The following is a 24,211-nucleotide window of genomic DNA, read 5'->3' on the forward strand; positions in this document are numbered from 1 at the left end:
ACTTCATATCTGAACAGTGTGAATGTGCACCCATTACTGTATAATATTACGATCATTCTTGCTCTACCATCTTATCAGTGTGAACTTGGAAATCTTGTAGATCTTGTAATCTTTGACTTGTAAATCTTGTACATCTTATTTTTAAGGTAACTTTAATATTTTGTCTTCTAATATTTGTATATTTGAATATCTGTGCAATGCTACGGTAATGCTACTGTGACACTGTAATCTTTGGGGTCTATAAACTATCTATCTGTCTATCTAAATAGCCTCAAATTCAGTGTCAAAACCTAGTTCATTTACACAGCCACTTGAAGAACATGTCTAGAAATTCAGCTATGCTCTGAAAGGCAAATTAAACTGGTTCTATACTGGGAGCCCATATCAGTTACTTGTGGGGCCTGAGCTGTAAAATTCTGTTATATAATGGGCTCAAAGCATCCTACATGATGGAATCATAATCAGATTCATTATCACTGATATATAATCGAGTTTACACTGGGAATATTGTACAAATGTCTTCCACCTACCTGCTCCGTCATTGTGGAATCAGTGAAGGAAATTAGGTGAAGGACGGCTCATAATGGAATTGGGATGGGGAAGAAAGATGAGGAGGGCAATAAATAGAGAGTATTGGGCCCAGGTGCAGGTGGGGATGGTATGGGAAAATTGGTAGATGGAGCATCTGAGGTTGGATATTCAGAGAATAAAGTACCAACATTTGGGGGTGAGGCATTGGTGCAGAAAAATGGACTTATGATTTGATGGCATTCCAAAGATGGTGAAGTTGCTTGATGTGTGGTTAAAGGGGGCTGGAATTGTACATGTTTGGTTGTGGGATTGAGGCTTTGGGGATCAGGTAGCTGGAAGCAGGACTATGCAGTAAAGGAGTAGCAGATATATGAATGGAAATATAAAAGGCAGAAGAATTATGACTGTTAATGGGAATGGTCATGAACATAAAAATACTTTGATGATCTACCTGATGATCTACCTTGTTCTATGGCAACACTCTGGGTAAATGTGGTGGCTTTTAACATGTCAGTGTAGACTTTGGCTTTCAATTGTAGGCCTGCTTCATTGTGGCTGGTCTGCACAGCATGTGGCCCTTGAATACAAAATAAAAACACTGCAAAAATGTTGTTGGAACGTGCATTGGGTGCTATTGGACCAGAAGGAGAAATGCACAAATCTTGCTCACTTTTTATTTAAGTGCTGAAGGAGGGACTAGTGAGTCTGAGTTAAGACAGATCACAATGTTGTAGAAGTTGACAACAGTTCTTATCACATATCTGAATAAGAAATCACAACATTGAATTCAGGCATGGGGAAAATAGAAACATAGAAAACCTACAGCACAATACAGGCCCTTTGGCCCACAATGCTGTGCTGAACATGTACTTACTTTAGAAATTACCTACGGTTACTCATAGCCCTCTATTTTTCTAAGCTCCATGTACATATCCAAGAGTCTCTTAAAAGAGCCTATTGTATCCGCTTCCATCACAGTCACTGGTAGCCCATTCCACGCACTCACCATGCTATGCGTAAAAAAAAAAACTTATCTCAGACATCTCCTCTGAATCTAAGGCCAAGCACCTTAAAATTGTGCCCTCTCATGTTAGCCACTTCAGACCTGGGAAAAAGCCTCTGACTATCCACACGATCAATGCCTCTCATCATCTTATACATTTCTATCAGGTCACCTCTCATCCTCCGTCACTCCAAGGAGAAAAGGCCAATTTCACTCAACCTATCCTCATGAGGCATGCTCCCCAATCCAGGCAACATCGTTGTAAATCTCCTCTGCACCCTTTCTATAGTTTCCACATCCTTCCTACAGTGAGGTGAGCAGAACTGAGCACAGTACACCAGGTGGGGTCTGACAAGGGTCATTTATAACTGTAACATTACCTCTCGGCTCTTGAACTCAATCCCACGGTTGATGAAAGCCAATACACCCTATGCTTTCTTAACCACACAGTCAACCTGTGCAGCAGCTTTGAATGTCCTCTGGACTCAGACCCCAAGATCCCTCTGATCCTCCACACTGCCAAGAGTCTTACCATTAATACTATATTCTGCCATCATATTTGACCTACCAAAATGAACCACCTCACACTTACCTAGGTTGAACTCCAATGAAAATTGAACCAATGAAATGAGTATCCAAGTCATTTCTTTAAAAAGCAGGAAGAGGAGAGTTACAGTCCCAAGTGGACAGCAATACAATGTTATTTCTAAGTTAGCAAGGAAGCAGGGTGACGAGGATGAATTTTGTTGAGCTCAGTCACTGGGAATAAAACTGAAAATTCTGGAAACACTCAGCAGGTCAGGCAGCATTTATAGAAAGAAACAGTTAACTTTCCAAGTTTGGGACTCTGTCAGAACTGGAAGAGAGAAAAAAACAAGTTAGTGTTCAGTAAGAGAGAAGGCAGAGTCGAAATGGACAGAACAAATATAATGACTCATTCAGCTTCTTTGTCTGTGTAGTGTAGTGTTAATGATAAGGCTGTGGGACGTGCCCAATAGATCAGGTTGTATAAATAAAATATGAAAAATTGAGCCAAAAACGATGACATGGAGAAACGGCCAGTTTTAATACTGAAAGAGTGATTAGAAAATACAGTGCTGAGTCCATAAGTTTGTAATACACCCAGATGAAAAAAATGCAAGCTGGAGGAACAGCACCTCCTTGTAACAGCACAGGGGTCACAAACAGGAAGGTCACTGTGGGAGTGGGATGGTGAAGTTAAGTTGCAGGAAACCAAATGTTCAGCATTAGTCTTTCAGAGTGAATACATAATTGAAGTTGGTTGATAATAACCTTAAGCGTTCCCCCCCCCCCCCTTCCACCTTTGAGGAAAACCAATGGTTGACATTGATGTTTGGGATTGGAACTGCATTAGGAGAGATTGACCAAAGATTGGATTAGGGTCTTGAAGGACTTGTGATCGCCACAGTGAGACTCAAACTCAATAAAACAAAGTGAAGGTAGTGATAGAAGTGACACGCCTGGCAGATATTCCTAGGATCCAACATTTCCTGTGATTTTTCAACAAATTTGTCCCCTCCTCCTTCCCTTTCTCCTGAGGTCCATTCTACTCTTCTATCAGAGTCTTTCTTCTCCAGCTCTTGACCTTTCCCACTCACCTGGCTTCACCTCTCACCTTCCAGCTAGCCTCTTCCCCTCCCCAACCTTTTTATTCTGGTATCATGGCCCTTCCTTCTCAGTCCAGAAGAAGGGTCTTGGCTGAAATGTCAGCTGTTTATTTTTTTCCTTATTCTTTTCTATAGATGCTGTCTGACTTGCTGAGTTCCTCCAGTAGTTTGTGTGAGTTGTTCTGGACTTCCAGCATCTCCAGACTTTCTTGTCTTTAATATTCATCTTTTGCCTGAGTGATGTAAATAAAACACTTGAGACATCTGCAAAGGAAAGACGCTGAACAGCATGGGAAAGCAGCCAAATAAATCAGACATGATCATAGGGATTGCTCCCTATATCATTCCCTTATCCAGTCACCTCCCACTGATCTCCCTCTTGACTCTTATCTTGCAAGTGTGACAAATGCTTCACCTACCACAAACCTCCATCATATCCACCATTCTGTTTTGTTTTGTTCTGTTCTATTTTATCTGGTGTTCCTAGTGCAGCCTCCTCTATATCAGTGAGGACCTGGCGTAAATTTGGGGGTACTGTTTTGTCAAGCACTTCTACCTCTGTAACAATTTCCCAGTGGCCACCTATTTCAATGCCATTCCTCATTCCCGCTCTGACATATTGGTCTATGGCCTCCTCTATTACCACAAAGAGGCCTCCCTCAGGTTAGAAGAGCAATACCTCATATTCTGTCTGTGTAGCCTTCAGCCTGACAGTGTTGACATCAATATTTCTAACTTCTGGTAATTTCTCCCTCTTTCTCTCTTTTTCCTTTCCTATTGTGACTACCCTCTTACCCCTTTTCTTCTCACCTGCCTATCACCTCGCTCTGATGCCCTTCCTCCTTCCCTTTCCCCCATGGTCAACTTTCCTCTTTTATCAGTTTCCTTTTTCTTCAGGCTTTTATCTTTTCCACCTTTCACCTTCCAGTTTCTCACTCCATTCCAGCCTCCCTCACTCACCTTCCTTCCCCCTCATCTGGCATCGCCAATTGCCTTCTAGCTTGTAATTCTTCTCCTCCCCTCATCTTCTGAATCTGCCTTCTTCCCCTTCCTTTCTATTCCTAATGAAGGGTCTCAGCCCGACACATCAAATCTTTATTCCTTCACGTAGATGCTACCTGACCTGTTGAGTTCCTCTAGCATTTGGGATTGGAACTGCATTAGGAGAGAACTGTCCTTCATGAAATCTCAGCTCCATTACTGAACTAAATGGTGAGTCCACAAATGGAGGTAACCACCAGATATCCTGGCATTGGATCTTCATGAAATCTCAGATTTCCACATTTGACTCTGTGCACACAGAAATCCAGGATACAGGAAAAGCTTCTTTCCCTCTGCCATCCGATTCCTAAATGGACAGTGAACCCTTGGACACTACCTCACTTTTTAAAAATATATAGTATTTCTTTTTTTTTGCATGATTTTTAATCTATTCAATATATCAGAATCAGGTTTATTATCACTGGCATGTGATGTGAAATTTGTTAACTTAGCAGCAGCAGTTCAATGTAATACATAATCTAGCAGAGAGAAAAAAATAATAACAATAAAAATTTAATAATAATAAACAAATAAAACAATTACAGTATACATTCCATAGATTTTTAAAAATGTGCAAAAAACAGAAATACTGTATATTAAAAAAAGTGAGGTAGTGTCCAAAGGTTCAATGTCCATTTAGGAATCGCATGGCAGAGGGGAAGAAGCTGTTCCTGAATCGCTGAGTGCGTGCCTTCAGGCTTCTGTACCTCCTACCTGATGGTAACAGTGAGAAAAAGGTATGCCCTGGGTGCTGGAGGTCCTTAATAAAGGACGCTGCCTTTCTGAGACACCGCTCCCTGAAGGTGTCCTGGGTACTTTGTAGGCTAGTACCCAAGATGGAGCTGACTAGATTTACAACATTCTGCAGCTTCTTTTGGTCCTGTGCAGTAGCCCCTCCATACCAGACAGTGATGCAGCCTGTCAGAATGCTCTCCACAGTACAATAAAGTATACTGAAAAAGATTTACTTATTTATTATTGTTGTTATTATTTTATTTTTTTATATTATGTATTGCACTGAACTGCTGCTGCTAAGTTAGCAAATTTCACTTCACATGCCGATGATAATAAACCTGATTCTGACTTCCTGAGGAACAACTAGTTGATGAGCTGTAGCTCGCATTGGAAACAATGGCTAGCAGCTACCAACATTTAGCCCAATATTTCTTGGTGACAAACTTAATATTCCTTCTACATCCTGACCTCCCTCTAGATATTGTGGCTATAATGTTTAGTAGGAAGTCGCAAGCTCACCTGGAATATTCATTATGTGAAGATGAATATCTCTTTTTCTGGTCGATGTAAAATTTCAGCATGTGTATTATAAAATCGTAATCAATTTTGCTTTTAGTGAAAACTATATATTTGGCAAATTTGACACATTTTGTAAGCGACTGGAGAAGATTATGCATGTGATAAGCACCATGGAAAGCCTCTCTGATCTGCAGAACGTTAAAATGGAGGGATTTGACAAAATATACTTGCGATATCAGACAATTATCACCAGTTTGAAATCAAAGACTTATGATGTACTGGATCACAGAAAGCAGGAGGTACAGTATCATGTTCAATTGTTATTGTAGATCATAGAAGGTCAGCTTACTATTTCCTTTCATAAGAAAGTAGTTTTTAAAATATTTTTCTTCTGTTTGCAAATGTAAAGATGGTAACATAATTCAGTATGAGCAACACACAATGGCAACATGTGACATTACAAAGGTCCTAGTAGTACACAGGTTCTTTGCTCAAGTTTGGAAGAGTTAAGTTAACTACACCCAACAGAGAGTGGAATGTCTGAAAAAAACTGTCACATGAGATACGTAGTGTACTTAATGCCTGGGAATTGAACAAGAGGTGGATGGACTTTTGGCAAAAAATATTTGATGGATATTGGATAGTGCTATTTTTCCTTGACATTCCTAATTTCCCTCCCCAGTGACTGAGGCTTCAATGGTTTTTATAACAACTCAGGTGCATGGCTTTATTAGGTAAGAGTGAATTTGAACAGAAAATGATAGAAACATACAGCAGGTTGGGAGATATCCATGAAAAGAAAGCCAGATGACATTTCAGGTACAAGAGCCTTTGCCAGAACAGGTAGATGGGTTGCTGATCTGAATCAGTAACTGACCTGCTGAGTATCTGCAACATTTTCTACTTTACTTTGAGGTAGGGAGGAGACTATGTAGCATCCATACCAGGACCACCAGACTCAAAAACGGTTACTTTCCCCAAGCGATAAGGCTGATCAACACCTCCACCCAATAATTAACTTCTCCACAGTCCCAACCACTACTGCTTTATCATTTCCTGTCAGTCAACTTAAGTACAGACACTCCTGTACCTTGTGTCACTTTATGGACGCACAATGAATCTGTATAGAGTATACAAGCTATTTTACATATTTATTGTGTTTTCATTATTATTGTGTTTCTTATTGTGGTTTTTTGTGCTGCATGAGATCTGGACTAACAATTACTTTGTTCTCCTTTATACTTGTGTACTGGAAATGACATAAGACAATCTTAAATTTTGAATCTTGAGAAGGGTCATGCTGATGATCTGACCTGTCAATTTTTTTTCATATTTTTAAACTAATACATTGTGGTACAGCTGAAATACCCATGTAGAGCACCTCCATTTATGATATAATATTAAATTTCATAAATTGCCCATTGATTTGCTCCTCAAATGATAAACTTAGTACCTATCTCTAGTAAGTATGTATCCTTTAATACTAGAATCAGGTTGAATATCATTGGCGTATGTTGTGAAATTCGTTGTTTTGTGGCAGCAGTACATTGTAATATATAATAATAAAAAATATAAATTGCAGTAGGTATATATAAAAAAGAAAATTAAGATAAGAAAGCAGTGCAAAAAATAGGAAAGATATTGAGGTTGAGTTCATGGGTTCATTGTCTATTCAGAACTCTGGAAGAAATTGTTCATGGGTTCATTGTCTATTCAGAACTCTGGAAGAAATTGTTCCAGAAACATTACTATACTGCTTAATCCATTATATACATTCTTTTAAGAATTCCAGTAGTCTCTAGTTATAACTTAGTTTCTCCATGTTACTTTCCAGTTTGACAATGACTATCAGGAATTCAGACTCCAGATGGAAGGACTGTACCAGTCAATGCAGACTTTCATGGATTCTTGGTTTGAACAATCTATAACTGTAAGTAATATGAAACACCAGCATTCAAATCTGCCACTGAAACAAACCTACTGTCTTCACCATTTTCCTGAAATCTCTTCCAGATAGAACGCATGCTTGAGTTGCTGGGAAAGTTTGAATGTATTGCTGGATCACAACTGGAACTAACAGACAAGTATCTAGTTGTCCTGCAACGTTTTGCGCGAGATTTAGACCTAGTGCGGAAGATCTATCAGAAACAAAGAGAAAATCCACCTGTACCTCGTAACATTCCACCTGTAAATTTCCTTTTTAATTACATTTTTTGAATCCAGTTTATTATTGTTATATATAGCTCCAATTTTTGCTTAAAAATCTTTAAAATAAAATCATTAAGTAATTTAAAGACAATCTTATTTGAACATTTAGTATTTTAAATATGATTCTAACCATGGAAGTTTCAATTTTTCATAGAAAGGGATATTTGGTCATAGAGTCATTACATTATAAAGTAATTTACTAATGTTTAGGAAATTCTGAAGTCATGATAGGTGCTATATAAATGCATCTTTATATATCTTTTAATTTGTAAATGCATAATCACTCATTTTATTAGTATTTTAAAAATATCTTCTGGTTGTCAGGTGTCTGGGAAGATTATGTGGGCCCGACAGCTATTCAGAAAAATAGACATTCCCATGAAGTTTCTGAAAAATAACACTGAGATTTTGAAGGTAGTTTTATATGTATAGTTTCCTGATTTGAAAACAACTTACTGGACTGCGTACAAAAATCCTCGCAATTTAAGACTACATAGCAAAATTTATTTTTGTCTCTTTTTATATTCTTAGAGCCCTGAAATGAAAAAAGTTATCAAGAATTACAACAAAATGGCAGCTGTTCTGCTGGAGTTTGAGATGCTATATCACAGGGGTTGGTGCCGAGCAGTTGACTTCGCTCGAAATGGACTTCAGGCTTCACTGATTGTGCGACACCCTGAGACCAAGGTTACAGCATATGTTTACTCATTATTTATAATATTTATAAATTATGGAATAAATCAATCAACTGCATCTAGTGTTTGATAACACCTAAAGCATACAGTACATTCTCCAAATTTTCTAATAATGGAGAAAATCAAAACTTAATGCAATGGTATTAATGTTGTATTAATGCAGAATTAATACAAGTTAGTTCTTTTGTCCTGTTGTTCTTCAAAATGGAGCCTTGTCTTGTGCTTTACTGTTCTATGTTCTATGTTCTATATTCTAAGTTCTATGTTTCATTTTCTTTTTTTTCTGGCGTGTGCCTGCGTGCATACGAGTCTGTGCATGTGCGTCTGCATATCCATGTGTGCGTCCGTGATGATGGATTTTTCATGGCTTTTTGTTTTACAAGGCGCAGAGCGAGAGAAAGAGAGACTGTGTGGCGCACCACTCCTCACACAGACATTTTTGCAGTATTTTCCTTTTGTTTTACGAGGTCGAGCTGCGATCTCCACACTCAACCTGGCACGGATGGAAAGTGTACTCGGGGGCAGACCCGACTAGTTTCGAACTTGGGAACCTCCGCTCCTGGGTCTGACGCCGATGTCATTGCGCCACCAGCCGGCCCATTTTCTAATATGCAACCTAGAATAGAGAAGCTAATTATTTCCATTTATAAGAATTTACGCAAAAAGTCAATAAATTTTGCTAATCAAATCAGAAAGTATTTTTAGTTGAGACATTAATTTTTGTTACAAATGAAGTTCACATTTGTTTCCTGACTGTCAAGGAATTACATACACCAGTACAGTGGATTCTGGTTAATTGGGACACATCAGGATCAGTACATTTTGGCCCAATTAAACGACTGCCCCAATTAGAATAAGTTTCATGGAAATAGTTAAAAGAAAGTATAAAAGCAGACTACTGTTTAACTGAATAAAAAATTATGTATTTAAATGAAATATAGAACAAATTAGAACACTACCAAGAGTACTACAGTATCATAAAACTGTGTATTAGCTGCTGTGTTCTTTTGGTTGACTGTAAATGAACAAAATAAGCGCTGACACCTCATGCAGATAATGGACTGACTTCAAACAATGCTTTCAATGATAGCATCCTCCAAATCTTCATTTTCATAGTAACATTCATGATGATTGCCGATACCTTCAAGTTCTTCTTAGTTTCTAACTTGTTGAAGTATTTATATTGTTTCATATTCTCTCCCGGCCATTTCTGGCATCTCCAGTAAAACTGCAGTGAACAAATTAGTTCTGAATTGTCTTACTGTTTATTATCCAATGGCCCAATTAACCAGAATCATTTGTATTTCTTTATTTCAGAAATTGTATTTTCTATCTTATCTGTAAAAATCATCTACCGATTTATCTGTAAAGAAATCTTGCAGCTCACATTGAATTACAAGAATATTATTTATCCGAAATTTTGAATACATACATGTTTAGACTTCAAGTGTATTTTATTGATTTGTGACACTAAATTAATATTAGGGATGGGTGACCTTACATCAGAAGGGACAATACTGACACGAAAAGGAAAATTTGGTTTTCCACAATTGTTAATTTTATTATTGAGTCCTGATGGCTGCAACATGCCAAGACCGAAGATGAGGTACTCTCTTCTGCTTGTGTTGCTCTTGATTGGAGCTGAAATAGAAGTCAGAGTGGGAATGTGAATGGGAGTGGGATGGAGGATTAAAGTGACCAGTAGCTGGACTGTTTGTCTCTACACTGTGGGTTTAGTTTGCTTTCTCCAATCTGGAGAAATTGTAAACACAGAATGTAATGAGCTAGATTGTAAGAAATGCAAATAAATTGCTGCTTCACATGGAGGAGCTATTTGGGTTCCTGGAAGAGGAGAGGTATCTCCAATGGAGTGTGCTGTGAAAAGAAATGATTTTGTTGGAGGTGGAAGAGTAAACCTAGAGTTGCTGAGAGATATGTCCCATCAAAGTACTGAATGGGGAGATGAGAGAAGGGAATGATATTTCTAATGGTAAAATCTCACTGCAGTAGGCAATAGTTTGGAATATCAGCTTTCTCTAACCAACTAATAGCTAACAATGAAACTGAAAACTTAAAAGATATATGGGCTATTAAAGTGCATAATTGGATGACTAACATGAATTATATGTATTATTAATTAATAATGTATTCCATTTCTTTTATTTTACTGAACTATTTCTGTTTTTGACATTGTCTTGATTTTCCCAACAGGAAATCTTAGTGAACTTCGATCCTGCCCTGCTTGAGTTACTTTCTGAAGCAAAGTACATTTATAAAATGGGGCTTGAAGTGCCACAAGGAGCTCTCAATCTATGGTTAAAAGAGGCAGAAATTAAGCACCATTATTTAAGGTTAGTATTTCCATTAAATTCAAGGTTAATTTTTCAATATTTGCATTAGGCTGCAAATTCTGTCATATAATGGGCTCAAAGCATCCTGCATGATGGAATCATAATCAGATTCATTATCACTGATATATAATCGAGTTTACACTGGGAATATTGTACAAAGGTCTTCCATCCACCTGCTCCATCATTCTGGAATTAGTGAAGGAAATTAAGTGGAGGACGGTTCATAATGGGATTGGGATGGAGAAGAAAGACGAGGTGGGCAATAAATAGAGAGTATTGGGCCCAGGTGCAGGTGGGGATGGTATGGTATGGGAAAATTGGTAGATGGAGCATCTGAGGTTGGATATTCAGAGAACGAAGTACCAACATTTAGGGATGAGGCATCGGCAGCAGGCAGAAATGGACGTACAATTTGATGGCATTCCAAAGATGGTGGAGTTGGTGGGTGTGGGGGTAGAGGAGGGCTGGAATTGTACCTGTTTGGTTGTGGGATTAAGGGTTTGGGGATCAGGTAGCTGGAAGCAGGATTATGTAGGAAAGGAGCAGCAGATATATAAGTGGAGATAGAAAAGTAGAAGAATTATGGCTGTTAATGGGAATGGACATGAACATAAAAATACTTTGATGATCTATCTGCAAGCTACTTGTTCCATGGCAACACTCCGGGTAAATATGGTGGCTTTTAATAAGACAATGTAGATTTCAGCTTTCCATTGTAGGCCTGCTTCAGTATGGCTGGTCTGCACAGTATGTAGTCATTGAATACAAAAAAAACCCTGCAAAAATGTTGTCAAAATGTGCATTGGGTGCCATTGGATCAGAAGGAGAAATACACAAATATTGATGTGCATTTAAAGAGAATAAGTGGAGAAAAAATTTGTTTCAGTCTTACAACAGATTGCTGGAGAATTACTTCGATAAAATAAAACATGTCTACAGTTTCCAGCCATTCTATGAAATTATAATGGGAGTTTACTAGAACTGGTGAAAAATTGCATTGCCATTTACTGTTACTCTTCGTTCTTTTAATGTGATTCATATGTAATAAGTTTTTTTTTGCTTACTTACAGCATTCAGGAGCTTTTACGTAACTATCAAAATGTGGTGAACAGCATCCCATCTACTATTCAACCATTGATGAAGCCGTTTATTAGCCAAGTGGATGAAGCTCTCATCCCTGGATTAACTATGTTGTCTTGGACCTCCTTAAACATTGAAAAATGTATGAGAATTTACACTAATATAAAAAGCACTCAGGAGTGCAACTGAGTTGAAATTAATTGTATTGTTATGATGAAAGGGCATTGGTTATGATGTTCAGAGAGATTTTATGGAAAGCAGCTGGGATCTTACAGCAGGATTTTATGTCTAACATACAGATGCTGTGATGTGTTCTATGATGGAATATTTCCTACTGTACCATCTTGATTTTATGACACTTATAGCTGCATGACTTTCTTGTCCAGACACTCAGTGAGTTTTAATTAGCAGCAAGTCTGCATGAAAATAAGATGATTTTAGAACACTGAAATATTTCCTATTTCAAGATAAAAAATATGGTATGGGGACCAGACATTGTAGATTATATAGTTGTAACTTTTGTTATAAAACATAATGTGCAATGTTTTATTAAGTTGCCTAATGCATTCTCTTTTCAATTTTAGTTGTAGATAATGTGTACCTTCCACTGACGGAGCTGAGGCAGGTGGTGAAACAAGTATCTGACATGTTGGAGTGCAGGATTGAGAGGGTTCTGTATGAAATGTCTCTTACTGCCCTGGTCGACCTTCCTGAAGGTGACTTGGTAGAAGTCCCTGCTTTTCTAGAGATGACTGAAAATATTGTTGCTTCAGCTGGACAAACTTTGTCTATGTATGTTTTTATTAAGATAAAATTAAGTTAAACTCAAATGTAATATATAAATGAATTTTGGAAAGAAATGCATAATGTTTGCATTTCTAAACAATTATTTTAATTTTCACCATGCATTTTAATGAGATTTACAAAATCAAACGTTAAATAGTTAATAACCAAATTTCTGAATCATACCAAAGCAACACAGACACAGTGCTAGAGGAACTCAGCAGGCCAGGCAGCATCTATGAAAAAGAGTAAATAGTCAATATGTTGGGCTGAAACCTTCATCAGGACCGGAGAAAAAAGATGAGAAGTCAGAGTAAGAAATTGGGGAGAGGGGAGGAAGAAATACAAGGCAGTAGGTGATAGATGAATCTGGGAGAAGGTGAGGGTTGAAGTAAAGAACTGGAAGGTCAATTGGTGAGGGAGATAAAGGGCTGGAGAAGGGGGAATCTGACAGGAGAGGACAGAAAGCCATGGAAGATAGGGAAAGGAGAGGAGCACCAGAGGGAGGTGATGGGCAGGCAAGGAAATAAGATGAGAGAGAGGGAAGTGGGAGTGGTGAAAAGGAGATGGGAGGGGACATTACTGGAAGTTTGAAAAATCAATGTTCGTACCATCAGATTGGAGACTACCCACACAGAATATAAAGTTTTGCTCCTCCATCCTGAGTGTGGCCTCATTACTGTAGTAGAGGAGGCCATGGACTGTCATGTCAGAAGGAGAATGGGAATGGGATGTAAAATTAAAATGGGTGGCCATTGGGAGATCCCACTTTTTCTAGCGGACAGAGGTACATTTCTGAATTGTATCCCGGATTTCACAGTCAGTTTTGTAATATTTGGTTTGAGGCTTCCCTTTAGAAAACTGCCCAGCAGATGAAACTTAGTACTGATTACAGTAATATCTACCAGATATAGAAAATAATATTTTTATTGTGTTAGAAAGCATAGAATTTTACAATAATATACAGAATCATACAGGCATTTTGGCAAAGAGACAGGAATGAAATTGCTTATCGAGACAATTTCACTTCCTTATATAGCAATTCTGTCCATTCTTCCTGACCTTACCCCTGCAATTTATTCTCTAAAGTACCTTGTTAATTACCTTTTATAGACAACTGTAAACCGTTTTTCTACCATCTTTGGAGGCAGTGAACTCCAGACTGTAACCAGTCTCAGAGTAAAACAAAAGGTTTCTTTTGTTTTTATGTTGTATCCTGTGTCCCCTTCCTTGAACCATCTGCCAATGGGAATGACTGAAATATTAATGGCTTCAAAACATTTGATAATTATCTGAGGAAATAATAATGCAAACATAAAGATATCCTCAAGGTGGAGAGAGGTTTTTAGGAAGTAATTAAGGCTCAGTCTACCCTTAACAATTCACTCATGCAAATCTCTATTGCTATTGCTTAAATTGTTAAGCTCAGATAAGAGCTGGTAGCTTATTTAATAATGTGGGCTGCTGCCACGGTGAAGAGCTGTGTGAGCTCAACTCTTTGAATTCCATACATTTTTCCAACAATAAAAACAAAATAGATGTTTTATACTTTGAGCTGCCAGGCTGGTGGTTAGTAAAGGCAAACACAGTAGTAACCTTTGGTGAGGATTTGAACCAGTTTTTGATTGAGGTGGGTGTGGGGCAAGTGGCAGGATGGTGGTTCTGGCAGAGGCTAACAAGATTTTGGGAAAAGATGAAAATGGCAGAATTTATCAGATAGCTTCTTTTAAGACCTGGTATAGGCATGATAAACTTTCTATATTAGAAATTGCGACAAATGTAAATTTTCCTTTACAAATTCTGTTCAGGCCAAAGTTATATCACTTTGCTAGCACTATCTATTCAATACCAACAGAAAATTAATCTGTAATTACCTTTTTGTTTTAATTAAACTACGTCTTTCTGCTGAGCAATGCCTAGAATTGCAAGATAATTTGCAATCCATCCTCCTTTGCAAGGAATGTGGACTAGATGGTTCAACTTTTGTGCTCAAAACCAGTACATTCTTCCAAAATATAAGAAGCACAGCAAACAAACTTAATAGAGATTGTATTAAGGTTGTTTGCACCCACAAATGTACACCAAAACAAGATCTGCCCTGTTCTTAGAGGTGCTAATTTGAAATAAGTACCAGATGATTTATTGTGCAAGGATCTAAGATGTCTATCATCATTTATAAGTACTCTTCCCATTTGGATACCAGCAACAAACACTATGCTACCACAGAAAGCAATGAACGGGCAGGGAAAGGGGCAGGCTTTCTGAAAGGGACAAAATCCGCACCAGTGAGATGCATGGTGAGGAGGGAGGTATTATGTAATGATCAGATGAACTGCTTAGACCACCATAGGAGGTGACTTCATCAGCTGTGAGAATGCTCACTGTTTCAAATAATGTAGATTATGATCAGTGCAAGTGGGGGATATGTAATAAGTTCATCATTGATAAAAATATTGCTGCTAATAGTTGTAATATGGAAAGGCCTGCCTTGTATTGGTAATGATGATTAGGCAGTCAGTAAGAAAAGTATCTCTTTGTGAGATACGTCATGAGAGTACCTGCTTCCACTATGTTCACAATATGTTCCAATTCCAACCACCCTCTAAGTGAAATAATTCTTTCCCTGATACACTCAGACATATTATTCCTTACCTTAAGCCAATGACTTATAGTTTTAGATACATTTGATACGGGGAAAAAAATCTTACAATCTACCCCATCTGCGTCTCTCATATCTCTCTTCTGGCCACCTTCAGCTTCCACCACGTAAAGGAAAACAAACACACCCTGTGCAGTCAATCCTCCTAAATAAGGATTTTTCAGTCCAGGATTATCTTGACATCTTAGAGAGACTGGCCCAGCTAAGAAGAGGTCTGAAGATCTTAGAATCAAAAGAGAAATTTATGACATAGATGGAAGCAATTCAGGCTATCATGTTTGTGCCAGGCGAAAAATACCCATCCCACCTAACTAACTTCCAGCACTTGATGCATATTTCTGAAGATCAAATATGCATTTAAATATATTTGAATGTGATAATATTTTTGTTTTAATATCTACTTAAGCAGTGATTTCCAGATTTTTGTAATGCCCTGGGTGAGAAGAAAATATTTCCACAACTACCCTCTTTACCCTCTACCAGTCTTTAAAAAAATCTTCTTGCAGCATTTCTATTATTTCTGTAAAACCAACCTGAGAAAATCTGAGCTAGCAAGCACGTTATTTATCAGTCAGGATCAATATTTGAAGAATGTGGGGTGAGCATATCCTTGGACCTAGGGCTGAGATCCTTGACCCACTCTGCATAGCCAGTCATTATGACAATGTTGTCTTCAGCAATGGAATGTTGCCAGCTGTATCACTTCTGACCCAGTGAAAGAATGAATATCTTAGCAGTGAAAGGCTGGAAAATGGACTTATTGTTAATGTTGGAAGATATCTGAGCAGTCTGCAGTCAGTTCTGAAGCTAAATAATCAAGTCTCTCAGTTTTAGCAGAATGCCCCATTAAGTACCTTTAAGCACCACTAAATAGTATGACGAGCACTTAATTGTACTGTGACTGTTCAACAATAGTGCGATGAACAATAGAGGCAAAACAGCATTACAGGAATGATTATGTCATTTGGATCTCTAAAATGAACTGTGCTCTGAAGAGAATATGTCTTCTGATCTCTAATAATTTTGTGATTTACACATGACAATGGTAATTATCTATCCAAATCTAAGTTAATTAACCTTTTGTACACAAAACTTGAAATGGTTGAGTTAACTTTAAAACAACCTACTGCCTTTTTGAGAAGAACATAGAATGGATATGCAGGATTTCTTACTCGGATGACTTTCTCCATGTAGACAAAGCCAGCAGGTGGAACATTCAATGTATCAGTTAATGGACTCATTGAAAGGAAAACTAAAGCCAACAGAACAAGTCAATCTTGAGGTAATTACCTTTGAATTATTCCAACACTGCTACTATTTTTTTTACTTTCCAAGTATGCATTATTCTTCAACTCATAATATTTTGGAGCTGTAAACTTGGAACATCATATTTAGATAAGTATCTTAATTTTACTTTTCTATCGCACTGAAAAAATGAATACTCTTACGTTGGTTACTTTTATAGAGAGCGGTTTTGGTAGATTCAAGTCAATTTAGTGAGAATTAAGCAATGATTAATGCAGTGAATATTTTATGCTTATTGTTAATATGTAATGCATTTATCATTACATTTCGAAGATTAAACTTATTAAGTTGAAAGTAAGGAACTTGATTTTTTCAGTTTCATTGCTGCACTGACAATTTGGCTTGTGTGCAGGATACCTATGCATGTTTGCATCCTGATGCAAAGCAAAAAACTCGTTGTCAAGAATGTTTGCCCTGCTGCTTCTATAACCTAATGGGACAACTTTGCCAAAAGAATATCGACGCCTTGGTAAAATGTAAGTTTTAATTTGTGGTATGAAAAATAATTTTAAATTGATTTTGCGATGCTGTTGTCAGCTTTTTTACCACTGTATTTGTTTTGCAGTCCTGTTGAGATAATGGTAAAACTGTTAAGTCATTGGCAAATAAATGCTATAGGTGAAGCAATGTGATGCTGAGGCTTTATAAAGCACTGCTGAGGCCTCATCTTGAGCATTGAGAATAGTTCTGGATCCTCATCTAAGAAAATATGCGCTGATATTGGGGAGCATTCAGAAGGATGATTTCAGGAATGAAAGGGTTATCATATGAGGAACAGTTGATAGCTCTGGGTCTTGTACTGGCTGGAATTTACAAGGATGAGGGGGGATCTCATTGAAATCTTTAAAATGTTGAAAGGCTTAGACAGAGTAGATGTGGAAAGTATGTTTCCCATAGTGGGGGGGATCTAGGACGAGAAGGCACAGCAACAGGATAGGGGGCGTCCATTTAAAACAGAGATGCGGAGAAATTTCTTTAGCCAGAGGGTGGTGAATTTGTGGAATTTATTACCCCAGGCAACTGTGGAGGCCAGGTTGTTGGGTGTATTTAAGGCAGAGCTTGATAGTTTCTTGATTGGACACGGCATCAAAGGTTATGGGGAGAAGGACAGGGAATGGGCTGAGGAGGGCAAAAAAAGGATCAGCCATGATTGAATGGCGGAGTAGATGTGATGGGCCAAATGGCCTAATTCTGCTCCTATGTCTTATGGTATAAGACATCTGATTGACCAATAATATATAGCTTATTTGCATAAATGGGATGTTGTCTTCCATCAGACAAGTTCAGACACAGGAGACATATTGATCAGAGCAACTTGAAAGTAAGTGGGCACACAGAAAGAATGAAATTTTCTAGGTTGAGAAAGACTCCAACACAAAATAAATAACAATCAAGGAAAGTCGACATAGAAACGTAGAAACATAGAAAATAGGTGCAACAGTAGGCCATTCGGCCCTTCGAGCCTGCACCACCATTCAGTATGATCATGGCTGATCATCCAACTCAGAACCCTGTACCTGCCTTCTCTCCATACCCCCTGATCCCTTTAGCCACAAGGGCCATATCTAACTCCCTCTTAAATATAGCCAATGAGCTGGCCTCAACTGTTTCCTGTGGCAGAGAATTCCACAGATTCACCACTCTCTGTGTGAAGAAGTTTTTCCTCATCTCAGTCCTAAAAGGCTTCCCCTTTATCCTTAAACTGTGACCCCTCGTTCTGGACTTCCCCAACATCGGGAACAATCTTCCTGCATCTAGCCTGTCCAATCCCTTTAGGATTTTATACGTTTCAATCAGATCCCCCCTCAATCTTCTAAATTACATACATGGGCACGGTGGGATGGTAGGAAGGATAGTCATAGAGTTATAAATATGGTCTTTGGCTCAACTGGTCCATGGCTATTGTGTTGCTCAGGGACCTACTCCCATCTACTACCATTTGGTCCATGGTGCTCTAAACCTCTCATATCCATCTACTTACCTGGATGGGTTTAAAAAGTTGCTAATGTACCCGCCTCAACCACTGTTTCTAGCAGCTCATTTGAAATACGCACTGCCCTTTGCATGAAGAAGCTGCCCTGATGTTCTTTCCAAATCTCTTGCCTCTGATTTTAAACATATTCCCTCATTTAGCAGTTCCTCCCCAGAGCTTCATAGCACCTACACATTTTCCATTACTCTTATAGCAAACAGAATAAGAACAAACCTGACAATATAAGACTTAATATTTTTGTGCAAGATTTAGAAATTTCACCCAACTAATTCTATGCACAAAATACTTGATATAATAACGTATGCTTTTTGAATGTTGTTTCCAAATTTCAGTCCCATGGACATAAAGGAAGCCAAATTTTGGATGTTGAAATTTGTATGTTTGCTCTAGTTTCAATTGGCCAGTAGATATAACTAAAACCAACCAAGTGCTTGAGCCCCTTTGAAGCAAAAATATGAAATTAACATGATCAGTTTCATAAAGTTGATGCAACAGTTTGTGAGGTAGCACCTTCAGGAAAATGACATTAGGCTGATTCTTCTGGTAGTGTAATTTCTCTCTGTTCCTAATGCAATCCTAAAGCACACCATGGAATTCTTAATCTATTGATCTGTAATATGATATTTTGTAAATATGTCTGTAGGTACTAGGTTATCATTGGATTCTCTCAAGCGTCATTTACATGTCAGCAGTTCTAAATATGAGGCAACAAAACCATTTCCGAATGCTGCTGTTGAGACACCGAAAGCTCCATTCTTCAAATCTAAGATTATACTGGCAATTCCATGTGTAGTCATGCGACCAAGCTTAGAGGATATTCAGGTAGTAAAATGCTAAGTTATTAATATATTACTTTGCAATATATAAATGTTTCAACATCACTTTATATTTGTAAAATTTAATTTGGCTTAGTTTTTGACATAAGCTTGGTATAATATTAACTACATTTAAATCAGCTGATACATAAGCAGCTGGCAATTTTCTATCTTTTTTTTATTTACATACACTATCAATTATAGAAACAGCATTCCAGATCCAGAAAAATATAAAAATACCTTTACATATTTTACATGTATTGTCAATATTGTCAATAATGCATGTTAGGATTCAATAATATGAATAAATTCTTATAATTTTACTCATGAAAATAATATGAAAGGAAAGGACATATTAACTTTTGCGCATGTTTATTTTTGGAAGGGGTGGGAGCCAACATGTTTAGATGATGGTGGAACAATGAGCTGATCTCTGTATTTAATTTGAGTGAATCAGGTTACCTTGACGAAATGACCTTAGGAGAGGAGGGTTGTCAATTTCAATATTGCTTATTGTGCGTAACATTAACTGTTGTTTAAAATGAATAATTCAATTTTCCTGTAATTTATCAAGTTTCATTGATGGTTTGATAACATTGAATGGAACTGAAGAGATAGGCTAGTCCAGGAATAGAGACTTCACTGCTGCTTTCTTGAGTAATTTTAATTTACTTTCTCCATGTAAATTGTGCTTAGTCATTTAAAAAAATAGAGGTATATTAATAAACGTCGGAAAGAGCCATGCAGTTCAGCTACTAAACTCTGAATGTGATTATTGTGAAGTTCAAGTTACAGTTGTCTACAGCCAAATCAGCTTTACTTGCAGCCATTGTTTATGACTGGGGGGGAAAAAAAAACAACATATTCAGTATTAATTTGTGCCTCAGCAATATCAGCAGGATTGTTCTGAAAGACCATGAGTACATTGGACTGATGCAGCTCACAAGAGGCACTACGTGATACACAGGGCTGCAGACAGAGAGGATAAACATCTTAGATATATCTGAAAAGCAGTGTCTCTGGAGAATCAGAGCACCATGTCAGATTGTGGAAGGTATTAGCTGCCTACTGGACCTGAACTTAGGAATCGTGTATTACCTGTGATTGTCACTCACCATTTCTTCAACTTCTATACCTTGGAATAATTCCAGAGCACTCCCACAGGAGTTCACACACGTCTGCACACAAGTGTATAAGCGGTGATGGGCATGGCCTGTAGTCAAGCTTCAGTTAATAACTTCCACGGTTGTTGTTATAGTAGAACAGAAATTGCTATAACTAGTTAGGATTGTATTTCATTTGATGCCATTGATTCAACTAATATCCAACAATCTATTGACCATTTTATAAGCCAATCACATCTGCCCATCATTATAAGACCATAAGACATAGGAGCCGAATTAGACATCGGGCCCATCAAGTCTGCTCTGCCATGCAATCATGGCTGATCCATTTTTCCCTTGGAACAAAACTATTCATGTTAAAAATGAAAGTACTGTTAACTGATAGATATTCATTAACAGATTGTTTAACAGTCATTTTCAGCTTAATGTATATTAAGCCAAATTAAATGCCAACCAGTGCAATTGCTTTTTATTTCCCTTTTGAGTCATTTTAAGGCCCATGAAAAATATAAAATTGGAACGGTTTTGATGAGTGCTGAAAGATTTTAATAAATGCTTGACCAGGGATAGGGACCAATGGACCTATCAATGTTTCTATATTTTTTAATATCCTTTGCTCCTATTTATCTAGAACACTGAAGTGTAGAGGGATCTTGCGGTCAATGCCCATAACTCCCTGAAAGTGGCAACACCAGTGGATAGGGTAGTAAAGAGGTGTATTGCAGATTTGTCTTCATTGGCTGTGGCACTGAGTTTAAATGTTTGGAAGTTGTGTTGTATCTATATAAAAGTTTAGGTAGGCCACCTTTGGAATATTGTTTTTTTTATTTATTCATTTACGGGATGTGGGCATCACCAGCTAAGCCAGCATTTATTGCCCATCCCTAGTTGCCCTTGAGAAGGTGGTGATGAGTTTCCTTCTTGAACTGCTGCAGTCCCTGAGGCGTAGGTACACCCGTAGTACTGTTAGGGAGGGAATTCCATGATTTTGACCTAACAACAATGAAGGATATGTTTTCCAAGTCAGGATGGTGAGTGACTTGGAGGGGGACTTACAAGTGGTGGTGTTCTCACGTATCTGCTGTTCTCGTCCTTCTAGCTAGTAGTGGTTGTGGGTCTGGAAGGTGCTGCCTTAGGAACTTTGGTGCGTTATTGTCATGCAACTTGTTGACAGTACACACTGTTGCAACTGTTTGTCAGTGGTGGAGGGATTAGATGCTTGTGGAAGGGGTACTCAAGCTTCTTGAGTGTTGATGGAGCGGCACTCATCCAGGCAAGTGGCAATTATTCCATTACATGCCTGACCTGAGCCTTGTAGTTGGTGGACAGGATTTGATGAGTCAGGAGGTGAGTTACATGCTGCAGGATTTCTAGTCTTTAACCTGCTCTGGTAGCCAGAGCATTGTATGCAGTTCTGGTCAGAGGGAGGATGCAAAAGCTTTGGAGAGGGTGCTGAAGATGTTCACCAGTATGTTGCATGGGTTATAAAGTGCAGTATTAGCTACAAGGAGAAGTAGGAAACATTTGGATTATTTTCTCTGGAGCACTGGAGGCTGTGGGGTGACTTGATAGAACAATAGCAAACTATGAGATGTATAGATAAGACCACAAGACATAGGAACAGAATTTGGCCATTCAGCCCATCCAATCTGACATTACACCACGGCTGATCTCGAATCCAACTCAACTCTATGCACCTGCCTTCTCGCCATATCCTTTGATGCCCTGACCAATCAAGAAACGATGAACTTCTGCCTTAAATATACCTACAGACTTGTCCTCCATCACAATCTGTGGCAGGGCATTCCACAGATTTACTACTCTCTGGCTAAAAAAAATTCCTCTTTACCTTTGTTCTAAAGGATCGTCCTTCAATTTTAAGGCAGTGTCCTCTAGTTCTGGATACCCCCACCACAGGAAACATCCTCTCCACGTCTACCTTATCTAGTCCTTTCAACATTCGGTAGGTTTCAATGTGATCCCCCGCATTCTTCTAAATTACGCTGAGTACAGGCACAAAGCTGCCAAATACTCTTCGTATGTTAACCCTTTCATTCCTGGAATCATCCTTGTGAACCACCTTTGTACTCTCTCCAATGACAACATATCCTTTCCGAGATATGCTGCCTAAAACTGTTGACAATACTGTAAGTGTAGTCTGACAAGTGTCTTATAAAGGCTCAGCATTATCTCTTTGCTTTTATATTCTATTCCCCTTGAAATAAATGCCAACATTGCATCTGTCTTCTTTACCACAGACCCAATGTGTAAATTAACCTTCTGGGAGTCTTGCACAAGGACTCCTAAGTCCCTCTGCACCTCTGATGTTTGAGCCTTCTCCCCATTTAGATAATGATCTGCATTATTATTCCTTTTACCAAAATCCATTATCATACATTTCCCAACACTGTATTCCATCTGCCACTTTTTTGCCCATTCTTCCAATTTTTCTAAGTGCTGCTGCAATCACATTGCTTCCTCAGCACTACCTCCCCCTCCACCTATCTTCATATCATCTGCAAACTTTGCCACAAAGCCACCAGTTCCATTATCCAAATCATTGACAAACAATGCGAAATTGGTGGTCCCATTAAATAGATAGATGTTTTTTCCCAGTGTGTAACTGTCAAATACTAGAGAGCATACGTATACTTAAAGTGAATGGAAGAAGAAAATTAAAAAAGTTTTAAGAGGGTAGTGTTTTACATGGGGAGTGGTAGAGGCCTGTAATATGCTGTCATTAGAAATGGAAGAGAAGGCACACAATGTAGCAGAACTTATAAGGAAGTTATGGGATTAGGAAGCTTTTAAAAACCAACTGAATGCACGGTAGCTGGGCGACATAGTAGTGTAGTGGTTAGAGCTACATTATACAGTGCCGCTGACCAGCGTTCAATTCCTGCCACTGTCAGTAAGGAGAATGTACAGTGCGTTCTCCCTGTGACCATGTGACCGGTTTCCACCCACATTCCAAAGACATACGGATCAGTAATGGTTAGTAAGTTGTGAGCGTTAGAATCAAGTTTAATATCACTGGCATATGTCATGAAATCTGTTAACTTAGCGGCAGCAGTACATGATCATATGTAGAGAAAAAAAATAAATGAATTACAGTAAGTATATGTATGTATATTAAATAGTTAAATTAAAAATAGTAGTCCAAAAGCAGACGTAATAAAATAAGTGAGGTAGTTTTCATGGGTTCAATGTCCATTTAGAAATCGGATGGCAGAGGGGAAGAAGCTGTTTCTGAATCATTGAATTTTTGCCCTCTGGCTTTATACCTCCTGATGGTAACAATAAGAAGAGGCCATGTCCTGGGTGATGGGAGTCCTTAATAATGGACGCCACCTTCTGAGGCACCACTCCTTGAATACTATGGAGGCGGGTACCCATGATGGAGCACACTATGTTGGCACCAGAAGCATGGCAACACTTGCAGGCTGGCCCAGCGCATATTCTGACTGTGTCAGTCATTGACACAATGATGCATTTCACCACATGTTATGAAATTTCGATGTACATGTGACAAATAAAGCTTTAGCTTTACCTGAAAAATCAAGGTAAGCTAGTCAATAATATAAAAAAAGGATATCAAAAGTTTTTCAGATATATACCTGTAAAAAAAGTAAAAGAGAGGCAATTGGGGACATTAGACTGCTGGAAAATGATGCTGAAGGGGTAGTAATGGGGAACAGAGAAATGGCAGGTGAACTGAACTACTATTACGCATCAGTCTTC

At 38.3% G+C, this 24,211-nt stretch overlaps 1 protein-coding gene across 2 annotated transcripts in view; it reads left to right on the forward strand.

Annotated features, from left to right (window-relative positions):
- dnah5l (dynein, axonemal, heavy chain 5 like) overlaps positions 1–24,211 on the forward strand; it is a 297,168-nt gene that overhangs the window by 34,244 nt on the left and 238,713 nt on the right. For both annotated transcript variants that reach the window (XM_072253688.1, XM_072253689.1), the window contains exons 14-24: positions 5,555–5,756; positions 7,292–7,387; positions 7,471–7,644; positions 7,990–8,079; positions 8,197–8,352; positions 10,572–10,711; positions 11,782–11,933; positions 12,376–12,583; positions 16,428–16,515; positions 16,891–17,014; positions 19,175–19,353. In XM_072253688.1, coding sequence (XP_072109789.1) covers positions 5,555–5,756; positions 7,292–7,387; positions 7,471–7,644; positions 7,990–8,079; positions 8,197–8,352; positions 10,572–10,711; positions 11,782–11,933; positions 12,376–12,583; positions 16,428–16,515; positions 16,891–17,014; positions 19,175–19,353 — 1,609 coding nt within the window. The remainder of the gene's footprint in view (positions 1–5,554; positions 5,757–7,291; positions 7,388–7,470; positions 7,645–7,989; positions 8,080–8,196; positions 8,353–10,571; positions 10,712–11,781; positions 11,934–12,375; positions 12,584–16,427; positions 16,516–16,890; positions 17,015–19,174; positions 19,354–24,211) is intronic.

Source organism: Mobula birostris, chromosome 3 (assembly GCF_030028105.1).
Source record: "Mobula birostris isolate sMobBir1 chromosome 3, sMobBir1.hap1, whole genome shotgun sequence".
Classification (NCBI taxonomy): domain Eukaryota; kingdom Metazoa; phylum Chordata; class Chondrichthyes; order Myliobatiformes; family Myliobatidae; genus Mobula; species Mobula birostris.